At 34.7% G+C, this 12269-nt stretch overlaps 1 protein-coding gene across 2 annotated transcripts in view; it reads right to left on the bottom strand.

Moving 5' to 3' along the window:
* Prkaa1 (protein kinase AMP-activated catalytic subunit alpha 1) overlaps nt 1-12269 on the bottom strand; it is a 37948-nt gene that overhangs the window by 23457 nt on the left and 2222 nt on the right. Inside the window, exons 2-4 of one of the 2 annotated variants that reach the window (XM_026410241.2) lie at nt 3317-3458; nt 1661-1754; nt 1193-1237 (exon numbers count right to left, since the gene is read on the bottom strand). In XM_026410241.2, coding sequence (XP_026266026.1) covers nt 1193-1237; nt 1661-1754; nt 3317-3458 — 281 coding nt within the window. The remainder of the gene's footprint in view (nt 1-1192; nt 1238-1660; nt 1755-3316; nt 3459-12269) is intronic. The other variant, XM_026410242.2, reaches the window with a different exon arrangement.

The following is a 12269-nucleotide window of genomic DNA, read 5'->3' as shown; positions in this document are numbered from 1 at the left end:
GCTGAAAACAGGATAAATGATTGAGGTAAGGAGCCTTTAAATTCACCCCTATCAGGAAATAAGACCAATGGTTTACTCTAGTAAGACTGAATCAGTCTATCCTCAAGAACACCACACAGGAATGAGGCACTTTGAGGACACCATGTGGGTTAAGTGAAAGTCAACATATTAACTAGTGAAACTTTCCGCTTCCCCAATTAGCTCTGACAGCTCAACTAATACTTTCAAGAAAATTGGAAGTATCTTGTGCAGCAAATATCAGACCCAAGAAAAAATAGTTGTTATTACTGACATTGGTGTACACTAATAAAATGAATAGGTTCCTACCAATTCAACCTACAGGAAGGCCTACCAATCATTTAAGACCTACCCCAATATGCTTGGTATTTAGTAGTTCACTCTTAAGAACTTAAGTGACAGTCAGGCCGTGAATGAATTAGTGGACAACTCTAAGAAGGGCCATGAACAAAAGACAGGCCATAAAATGAACAGAAAAAACTGATGAGCAAAAAGCACAGAAGGTACAGAAACAGTGCAAAGAATAGAAGACAACCATTTAAAAAAAAAAAAACTCTCATCCTCAACCAAGTAAGGTTACTACATCCATGGAGCAAAAAAATAGCAGACTTTCTAAAGAAAAGCTGATTTCAGAAAGCAAGATAAAACTCTGATATATCAAATATGAAAGCTGACATTTTAATATGCAAAAGGAAAAACTGAAAAACATCCCACAATGCAAAACACAATGGCCAAGAAATGAAAATGGAAGTAAAAAGATAAAAAAACAAGATATCAATTCAACTTGTGCCTGTTTCCAGTTTTCCAGGCAGAGCTTTTCTGGGGGATGGGCAGAGAAACAGATAAAGGGAATACCTGAAATATAAATGAACCATGTTAAGAAACAGTAAACTAAAAATTAACTTGGTTATTGAGTTTGATTTTGATTAAAGTAAACATATGCTATACAAAATGAATGAATGAATGAATGAATAATATATATAAGTTTACACTGGGAATGTGAAAAATTGTTTTCTCAGTGCTAAGTACAGCTTTCACAAGGGGATTTTGTGTACCAGATAACCTGGGTATGAGAAAAAATATGGAGAGTGAGCAATGTTCAGTTTTTATATCTGGACTTATGGTACTGTTCATGATCCTTCCAGCTCTAAATTCTTTTAAGTCTAATTCCTACCTCCTTCATGGAGCCTGTTCTTACTACTCCAGGTACATCAGATTTCTGAAACCAAAAAATGAATGCAATTTAATGTGGCTAGGGTTGACTAGCAAGCCTAGATCTTTAAGTATTTAATAATATATTTTTAGGATTAATTATATCCTTCAAGATACTACATATTTAAAGTATTTATATATCCCAAAAGCATAAGTTCAAGGATTATGAGTTCTGGAGTCTTGATCCAACTCTGTCATTGATAAAGCATGTGAACTCGAGCAAATGTATACACTATGAGGCTCAATAGGCATATCTGTTAAGTAGGCTAAACAGGTTGTCTTTCTAACTGTAATCTATGATTCTAAACAAATATATAACTAATGGAACTGGTTATAAACTAGACCTCTTTAAACTTTTCTGACATTTGGGTGCCAGTAAGGGATAACGGGAGTTACAAAACATATACAGGATTAAATCAGAACTGCTTACCCTTCCATTTTTACAGATATAATCAAATAGCTCTCCTCCTGAGACATATTCCATCACCATGAAAATATCAGATGGTGTACTGATGACCTGGTACCTGGTGAGAGAAAACATTATCTACTAATATTAAAACATGTATATTCATTCATTCAATAATATTTAGTACACCTATAATATACCAGGTACTATGCTAGGAGCTGGGAAAATTGCAGGGAACAGAACAAATTCTTTGCTCTTGTGATGTTCATAGTCCAGAAGAAAGGAAACAGACACTAAATAAATGAGCAGTATCTCAGGTGGCACAACATGCTATGAACAGAAATAAAGCAAAATCTACACAGAGTGCTCAAGAAAGGCTTCTAATAAAGAAGTATTTGAGTAGAGCCTAGAGGAAGTAAAGGAACAAACTATGCCATTATCTGGGAGGAGGTGAACCAGGCAGAGGGAACAAAAAGTACAAAGGTCCCAGTAAGCCTGCTTGGCATGTTCAAGGAATGAGAAGGCAGCATAGGTAGAGTAACCTGGGAGAGAACTAGGATATGAAGCAAAAGAATAACTACAGGCCAAAGGACACAGAACTTTACAAGCCATGAAAAGGCTGTGACTTTCACTTGAAGGAGGATGAAAAGGTATTGAAGATTTTTAAGTAATCTTATGATCTGGCATTTTAGGATTAGTGGCAGCAGGGTGAAGAAGTGAGTGTGGAGGCTAAAGGCTATTACAGTAGTCCATGAAACAGATGAAAGTGGTTCAGATCAGTTAGATGATGATAAGAACTGAGAAACAGATCAGAAAGATATTTTGAGGGAAAAGATGAAATGGATGGTAGGAACTGAGAGAAATAAGGAGGTTAAGGATGTTTCCTAAGTTTTTGTCCTACAACTAACTATTAACTGCAATGGCAAAAACTGTGGGAAGAGCAGGTTTTAGAGGGTAACAAAGAGTTCAGATTTGACCATGCAGAGTTTGAAATGTCTTGTGGACATCCAAACACAGATTAAAAGTAAACAGTTCACACAGTAGTCCAGAGTTTGCAGAAGAGGTTTCAAAGAAGGAAATGTGCATTTAGGGTCACCAGCATGTGGGTGATATTTGAAACCACTTTAACACATGAAAAGAGTGAGTGAAACAAATTTCAGTTTCAGCCACTTCAACAAAAACATCTGAACACATTTCAATTGTAGCCTATATAATAAAGGAGGAGCTGAGCAATAAATAGGTTACTTGCAAACCCTACTTCAGTAAGATAATGGCTTTTTGAAATATTAGATTTCTGAAATTTTGATATTCATATGATCAAATATAAGAATATGGGGAAAACCCCTTCCTAGTGTATTACCTCTAGTAAGGCTAATTGATAATATATGGAAATTTAGAGGCTGAGATTTTTACATCAAATCAATTGTTGGTTCCATAACAAAGAAGTACTAAACATTATCTATTAGAAGGGCATCTATCTGTTCAGAAGACAGGAAAGAATGAGGACAACAGTAACATGTACAAGGTTAAAACATGAAGACAGGCATAACTGACAATGAATGAAGTTAGATAAATACATGAACAAGAAGAAATTTTTCAGGAAACAGGATGAAATGTCAGTCATGTTTCTCAAAGTGATGAAAAGATGAATGGACTACATTTAATATAAATAGAGCTTACAGCTTAATTATATGAGGATGCCTGAAAAGCTTGAGGTTTTGAATTTCTCTGCGGATCTTTCCTACCACATCCAGGCTTCGAATCTTCTGTCGATTGAGTATCTTCACAGCAACTTTATGCCCAGTCAATTCATGTTTACCAACTGCAAGAGAAATAATTTTAATAAATTAGTGCCACTCTTGATTAATAATATATATTTAGATATTCTAAGTATAATCTTAGCATTCTCAGAATATACTTGAGCAGATTTAAATATTTTTTTTTCTTCTACCTAATTTTACTACTAAAGGTTTAGATGTTTAGGAGTGATTCAGGGGGCTGAGGTTGTGGCTCAGTGGTAGAGTGCTTGCCTCGCATGTGTGAGGCCCTGGGTTCGATTCTCAGCACCACATAAAAATAAATAAATAAAATAAAAGTATAAAAATGCTTTAAAAAAAAGTGATTCAGTGGGAAAACAAATAGTAGTTTCTCTGAGATAATAAAGCTGGAAAACCAAGAGGATAGAAAAAGACTTCCTTTTTGCTGTATGCTTGTGTCCTTTTAAATTCTTTTTTCTTTTTTTTTTAAAAAACTATCATACATATTAATTTGAACCTTTTATCTTTTGGTGTACAGTTCTATGAATTTTAACACATGTAAAAACTGGTGTAACCACCATACTAATCATATGATACAGAACAGTTACATTATCCCCCCTAAAAACTTCCTCATGGCATAGCCGTATTTTCCCTATCGGTAGCTTCTTGATACTTTTCAATCTTTTTTCATGGACATGTGGTTTTCATTTTCAAATATGAAGTTTTTTTAAAAAGTGGTTTTTTTTAAATTTTTTTAAGAGAGTGAGAGAGGGGAGGGAGAGAGAGAGAGAGAGAGAGAGAGAGAGAGAGAGAGAGAGAGAGAGAGAGAGAAATGAGAATTTTTAATATTTATTTTTTAGTTCTCTGCGGACACAACATCTTTGTTGGTATGTGGTGCTGAGGATCGAACCCGGGCCGCACGCATGCCAGGCAAGCACGCTACCGCTTGAGCCACATCCCCAGCCCCTAAAAAGTGGTTTTATTTTTAAATTTTGATGCTATGCCTACACAGACAATAAATGGTGATAGGATTTAGATATTGTTATAGAAGCAAAGTCTCCCAAAATTTAACTTCTGTGCATCCTTTCAAGAACCTACTAATGAATATATAATCCATCAAAACCAGTCAGGAAACCACAAAAGATGATATGATATGAAGTCCAGAAAAGAAGTAATATAATAAGTGATAAAAATTAAGAGAATCCCAATGATGACAAAGAAAGTTACAGATAACAGATGTGTAGAACATCTAAAAGGCAACAGATTCATATAGGAAAGCAAGAGACCTTAGATAGTTGTTGGGAACAGAGGGGTTGAAAGTACAGAAACACTGTAATGAGATTTTTTCAAAGCAATATAAGATATGAGAAATTCAGCACTAGGTCAAAGAAAACTTGAAAAGAAAAAAAAAAGGGAAGGGGTATGAGGTAATTTATTAACTCATGGAAAAAATTAAAGAGGTCATAAAAAACAAAGTATAATCTGTTGGCTTACCAAATATTATTGGCTTAGCAAACAGTATTTATCATAATTATGAAAACAATAAATAAATTTTTTTTAAGTATGATATAACTATATTAGAAAATGGCGTCTACAGAAAAGACAGAAGTTAGAAAAATCTATGATAGTTGTTGAAATAAATTGTAGAAATCAAGCATGTTCGGGCTGAGATTGTAGGTCAGTGGTACAGTGCTTGCCTAAAACGTGTGAGGCACTGGATTTGATCCTCAGTAGTGACTCCACATAAATAAATAAATGTATTTTTAAAAAAAGAAATCAAACACATTCTAATTTCTAATAAGGTTTTCTCCAATCTCTAGTACCAATTAGATGTGATTAAGTGCAAACTTAACTTAAACCCCAATTGGGGAAGTAAGTTTTTTCTAAGAACTATTTTACTGATAACTGAAGAAAAAATAATCTCATCTCTCCCAAATACCCTCCAAAGTTTCAAGCTTTCATTTAATACGACTTATTGGCTATACAGCTAAAACAGGACTGGAAAATGGTGACAAAAGTGAATAACACTAGCAGAGTCAGACCTGAGAAGAATACTAGAACAGAATCCATTTGAGCCTGAACACAAATTCATCATAAACCAACCAGTTGCCTATTGGATCCTATTCATCTGAACATCAGCCTAAATTAACCTTAAGACTAATTGGGACTTATCCAAAACTGTGGACATATATTCTGTCCATAACTAAGGAATTGGAATAGAAGATTCGAAACATTCTTGCAATAATATATATTTAGGTACATTTTAAGAATAGTAATCTTAGCATTCTCAGAAAATACTTGAGCAGATTTAAATATTTTTTTCTCTTCTATCTAATTTTACTCCTAAAGGTTTAGATGTTTCAGAGTGATTCAGTGGAAAAACATAAATAGTAGTTTCTCTTTCATAGTTCATTCATTTGCATTATGTATTATTAAGATATATACCTTACTAGTTAATATTTATGGCATACCCACTTTGTACTTAAACACACTCTAACCCTCACCAATTCTGAAGACTGATATTATCAACAACATTTTACATGAAACCGAAGCACAGAACAGATTAAAATAACTTGCCCCAACTAACACAGCAAGTAAGTGTCGAAGCCAAAACTTCAACTCAGGTCTGACTCAAAAACTCACACTTTTTCCAAAACTGGAAAGTGAAATGGGATAAAATTTTTTAAAAAAGATAATCCTCAAGAAGACATTATATGATATAATAATACAAATATATACATCCTTTTAATAAAACAAAAGCTGAACATATCAAAGGAATCTTTCATTTTATACTCTCATATTTTTTGAAACAATAGACTGAACTTCCCCTTACTAATAAGAACTATTATAAAATTTCATTCTTTCATTTGACCTTTTTCTTTTATCAAAGCACAAATATAGCCTACTGAAAACATGCCTCATATCAATTTCAACATCTTAAGATAGCAGAGACTTTTTTGTGTTTGTGGTGCTAGGGATTAAACCCAGGGCCTTGTGCATGCGAGGCAAGCACTCTACCAGCTGAGCTATATCCCCAGCCCAGCACAGAAATTTTAATACATTCTCTCAAAGCAATTTAAAAGTTACCCAAAAACTGAAGTATTGTAAAAGAGAAACAAAGAACATAAAACAGAAAGCATACGAAATAAGTGCAGTGAGATGAAGAGTATCCCTCATAAATTCATGTCAACCTCGAAACTCAGAATGTTATCTTAATTGGAAATAGGTCTTTACAGATATAATTACTTAAGGGTCTCAATATGAAATCATTCTGGATTTAGGATGAGCCCTATTACCTAATGACTGGTGTCCTTATAAGAGAGAACACAAACACAGACACAAAAGGTAGCCATGTGACCACAAAAGCAGAGACTGGAGTTATGCTACCATAAGTCAAGGAAGAGCAGGAGCCACCAGAAGCTGGAAGAGGCAAGACGCAGACTCTCCATTAGTGTCTTGCCTTGTGAGGGAATGTGGCCCTACTAACCCCTTGATTTCAGACTTCTGACCTTAGATTTCGAGAGAATAATCTTCTGTTTTAAACCATCAAGTGCACTTTGTTACTACAGCCCTAACAAACTGATTCAACCAAGTTTATCAATTTAAAAGTGCATTTTCTAATATTCACCATTAAAATTAACAAATTAACAAAAGCAATCTTTTCTGAAAACTGGCTTTCCAAACTGTTCTGGACGTGCCCAAGATTTCTTAAATGGAACATACTACATGATGACAAGGACAAATAAATGTTCAGCTTGAATGATCATAATCACCAATTACTACCTTATGCTCACACAATGCTATCTAGCCAGAGGACTTCTTGCTCTTGGTATATTACATTCCTGCTCCGGTGGTTTACTGCCTTTTTTTTTTTTTTTCTTTTCTTCTCTTTTCTTTTTAGTACTGGGGATTGAACTCAGGGGTGCTTTACCACTCAGCTATGTGCCCAGCCCTTTTTGTCCTTTATTTTGAGATAAGGCCCTGCTAAGGTGCTTAAGGTCTCTCTCTAAATTGCTGAGGCTGGCTTCAAACTTGGACTCCTCCTCCCTCAGCCTTCCCAAGCTGCTGAAATTACAAACATGTGCCACTGTGCCTGGTGGTTAATGCCATTTGAAGTTGTACCCCATCCTTTGCAGCCCTATCAGGAGTCAACTCCTACCTACTCTTTTCCAACTATCTGTGTTTGATGGGCTACAATAGTCATAAAACTAAAATTATAACAGAATCTAAAGCATATTGTATAACACACCAGGACTGGAGACTATCCACAGAAAGAGATTTCCTAAGTCTGGGAAAGGATGTTTATTGTCCCTTTTGGAGGCTATGTTTATTAACAATTCTGAGAAGTCCTATAGTAAAAAAAAAAGTCTCATAGTAAAGAAACCTGTTAAATTTTAACTTGGCTTTTCTTTTTTGGAGGGAAAAGGGGAGCCATTGGGCATTTTATTTCTATTTGAGTATTAAGTCCCTAGAAAAAGAATCCCAAGATTTTCTCTCCTGTGTTTTCATCTTGCTTCTTTAGGGCCCATGATACCAGCTGAGGTGGTCATTACAATGAATCCAAACTGATATGCCATTTTTGAGGCAGGATAATCAGTTCCCATTATTGAGTAGCACAACAAATCTGGGGTTGATCTATCCATACTTGCTTAAACTGCCTGTGAAGTTCACAAGAATTTTCCCAGATCTGTAATCATCAATGATTTTGAATTAACCAATGTTACTAAACTTCACTATCAGTTAGAAACCAGATGATGACTCTGCAGCACTGCCTAATAAGAACCTACTGTTGGTCTCTTTTCAGCAGTGGATGATCTTGAGAGCATCAGTGAGGACATTCTTGTACACTATTATGGCAACATGAAGAGATGAATGAAAGAGCCCAATCTTAATTTGATACAAGTTTTTCTCTCTAAAATTTTGAAACAATGTCCCAGCAGTGATGGCTCTCTTTCATAGTAAGCTTTATTCCCTCCAATTATGCATTCTTCCCTTCCTTCATTCATGCCAACAAAATCTTGGTAATTTTTATAATTTGTTACATTATCCTTATTTATAGGAAAAGAAATAATTGCTTTAAACCCAATCATCAACATACTTTCAACATTAAAATTTCAGTGGCATAATACTTTTTAAAATATAGTATCTTACCAGGCCCAGTGATGCATGCCTGTAATCCCAGCGGCTCAAGAGGCTGAGAGGCAGGAGGATCTCAAGTTCAAAGCCAGCCTCAGCAACAGCAAGGTGCTAAACAACTCACTGACTCTCAGTAAAATACAAAATAGGGCTGGGGATGTGGCTCAGTGGCTAGATGCCCCTAAGTTCAATTCCCATTACAAAAAATAAATAAATAAATATTATATATATATATATATATATATATATATATATATGATCTTAATGATAAGGGTATAGTTCAGTGATACTCTGCTTGCCTAGTATATGCAAAGACCAAGGTTTTGATCCCCCGAACCTTAAAAATGTGTGTGTGTGTGTGTGTGTTCATAGTCTTAAGAGTTTAGGAAACAACCATATTTTCATATGCAGGGTTCACAATAAACCTAAGCAGATATTATCTTATTCTCAGCCAGGAGTACATGCCTATAATTCCAGGTACTCAGAGGTTGAGGCAGGAAATCTGCAAATTGGAAGCCAATATGGGAAAATTAGCAAGATACTGTCTCAAAATAAATAAAAGGGGCTGCTAATGCAGCTCAGTGGTATTGCCTAGCACAGTAAAGGCTCTGGGTTCAATCCACAATACCATTAAAGAGAAAAAGAGAGAAAGAGAGAGAGAGAGATTTTATAATTTGTCAAAGCAATGTTACTGTGATCAAGCTGGGACTTTTGATTCCAAGTCTTCTGACCTATCTACCCTATCCCACCAACACTATGCAGTAACAAGGGAAAAAGTCTTGGCACAGTATTAAAACCAAACTGTTTTCTCAAAACTGGGCTAAAGATTCTCCACTGAGTAAACTCAGTTGCTGGCAAATTAACTACAGTTCCACAGTCAATCAATGCAATCAATGAAAGTAGTAAATTTATTTTGTCAGGAATATGTATTTCTAAGGAATTTCCCCCATTTTTTTAAATATTTATTTTTCAGTTGTAGTTGTCAATACCTTTATTTTATTTATTTATTTTTATGTGGTGCTGAGGATCAAACCCAGGGCCTTGCCCATGCTACCACTGAGCCACAACCCCAGCCCTCCCCCATTTTTTCAAAGCTCAAAACTTGACTCTTCTGACTGTCACTATTTTACCACAGTGTTAAACAAGTACTTTATCCATGGAAGATTTGCTTGTCACCCACAGCAAAGGTTACCAGCATTTACATGTCTGTCTCACAAGAATAGCAGATTAATCATCTATATCTTAGCTAACAACCATGTTATTACTCTCTAAGGGAACTTTGTCTAAAATATAGAACATTGTAACAAATGCTCTTCTAATCAGATATGTAATTCTGGTTCTTCTAATCAGATAAGTAATTCTTAAGTGAAACAAGATCACACTTGGGAGGATTTTAACAGGCCAGAAATGCCACAATGAGAGAAATATCTACTGAAGATATTCTAGCCACCTAACCATTTTGTTCCCATTCTAAAATTAAAAGGATGAAAATTTCACTCTGAAAAAACTTAGTGAAATAACAATACTGGAGAAGGGTGAGCTTTAAAAGCTACAGATGGAAATTTGAGAAAACTACCTTTTATAAAACAGAACATTTCGGGCATATAAAAAGGCATGCCAAATATTAGATACCACCACCAGTTTATGCAATAAAACATTGCAGATATAACTGAAGCACTTGTATGATTCCTCCCAGATTCCATTCTCCTTAATGTCTCTCAGAGGTAACCACTACTCTGGATTTGGTGTTTATTTCCCACAGATGTATATATTTTTGGTACATAAGTATGAATCTGTTAAAAAAAAAAACAGTAACATTGTTTTTCATATTTATTTTAGAAATTTAATGTTATATATTTTGAAAACATGTCTGCCTACACACACAAAAGAACATATAATATCACCAGCTATCTAGTTTCCAGACACATAATACATGTATAAAAGCAGTCACACATATAAATTTGCCCTGCCTTTTAAACATAAAAGGTTGGCAAACTACATACAAAGTTTTACTTTTTCCTCATAAAACACACCTGGAAAATCATTCTCTTAAATTATATAAATTCCCCACTATTTTTCCCTTTAATGTTCTTTTTCAATTTTTTTTTTTTTAGTTGTAGATGGACACAATATTTTGTTTATTTATTTTTATGTGGTGCTGAGGATCCAACCCGGGCACCGCCAGTGGTAGGCAAGCGCTCTGCTGCTGAGCCACAACCCCAGCCCTTAGCTCGCCCTTTAATGTTTATTTGCAAACATTTCACTGTATGGATAAACCATAATTTATGTATTGTCCCACTAGAAAGGTTACTTCCAAACTTTTGTATTAGAAATATGGCAATGAATAATCCATTATTCCAAACACGTGAGTACATCTATAAAACACATTCCTAGCAGTTGAAGCGCTAGGTTAATTTTAGTAAATGCTGTCACACTCTATAGAGGTGGTACCAATTTAAACTCTCACCAGCACTGGGTAAGTGTTGTGCATGTTTTTAAAATTTCTATAAATCACATTCATCTGCACGTTCTTTTACAATCTGCTTTTGAGATTCACTCATGTTTGATACACACACACTCTACACATACACTGTGCACATATATGTGTTTGTGTGTGTATATATGTGTGTGTGTGTGTGTGTGTGTGTGTGTATATATATATATATATATTTCACATATAGATTTTTTTTTACTTAAGGGATTTTAAAATTTTTCCTGTGATTCATATAGAGAAGTCACCTACAAATCTGAAATTGCAGTTTTATGTAGAAACTCACCAATTTAATAATATTAAATTATATTAAATTTATTTAATAGGCTACATGTATAAACAATTCAGTTATAAATTACACACCCAACGTACTAAAGAGATCATCTTCTTCATCCCCAGCACCACTAAAAAAAATAAATAAAAAAGAGATCATCTTCTCTAGAAAAACTTACCAAAATTTCCATATTAATTTAATGTAACAGTATCATGACTTATTGTTTATTCCATTTTTTAGTAATTACTCCACCGAAGGAGATTGGGAACAGACCCCCAAAAAGAAGTAGACACTAAAATCTTAATAATCAGAGGGATGTGGGGGAGAGTTGGGCTTGGTTGGCACATGCCTATAATCCCAACAACCCCTGAGGGTAAGGCAGGAGGATGGCCAAGTTTGAGGTCAGCCTTAGCAATTTAGCAAGGCCCTAAGCAACTTAGTGAGACCCTATCTCAAAATAAAAAATAAAAAGGGGGTGTTTCTCAGTGGTTAAGCACTGCTGGGTTCAATCTGTGGTACCAAAAAAATTTAAAAAGACACCTAAAAAATGGTAATAATTCAAGCATAATCCTAAACTAACCTTAGTTTTCAGTTTAAACTCTACTTTCAAAATGCTACCATTAAACAGCTGAACTTTTCTTTAGTCTATAAAAGAAAACAAAACAATCACTATGAATTTATAGCCCTATTCCTCTAAAAATTAAATTTGCTCTAACCATAGGGTATCATACTGCAAATTTTTCTGCATATCAACATCATATATCTTCTGTCAATTCTTTAAGTTTACCAATGTGTACAACTAATTTCAAAAGCTTGACCTATTTAAATTATCTCAATAGGAATATATGGTTAATCCTATTGTAAGAATTCTTATCACATTAACACTGGTATTAGTTACCAATGTGTCCACTATAGTGGCTACTTTTTCCTGCTCACTGAGCATCCATGTCCTACTTTCTCTAACCTTAATAATAC

This window comes from Urocitellus parryii, chromosome 1 (genome assembly GCF_045843805.1).
Source record: "Urocitellus parryii isolate mUroPar1 chromosome 1, mUroPar1.hap1, whole genome shotgun sequence".
NCBI classification, from domain to species: Eukaryota; Metazoa; Chordata; class Mammalia; order Rodentia; family Sciuridae; genus Urocitellus; species Urocitellus parryii.
Note: the sequence above shows the minus strand (reverse complement) of the source record. Positions and strands in the feature narration are given on the sequence as shown.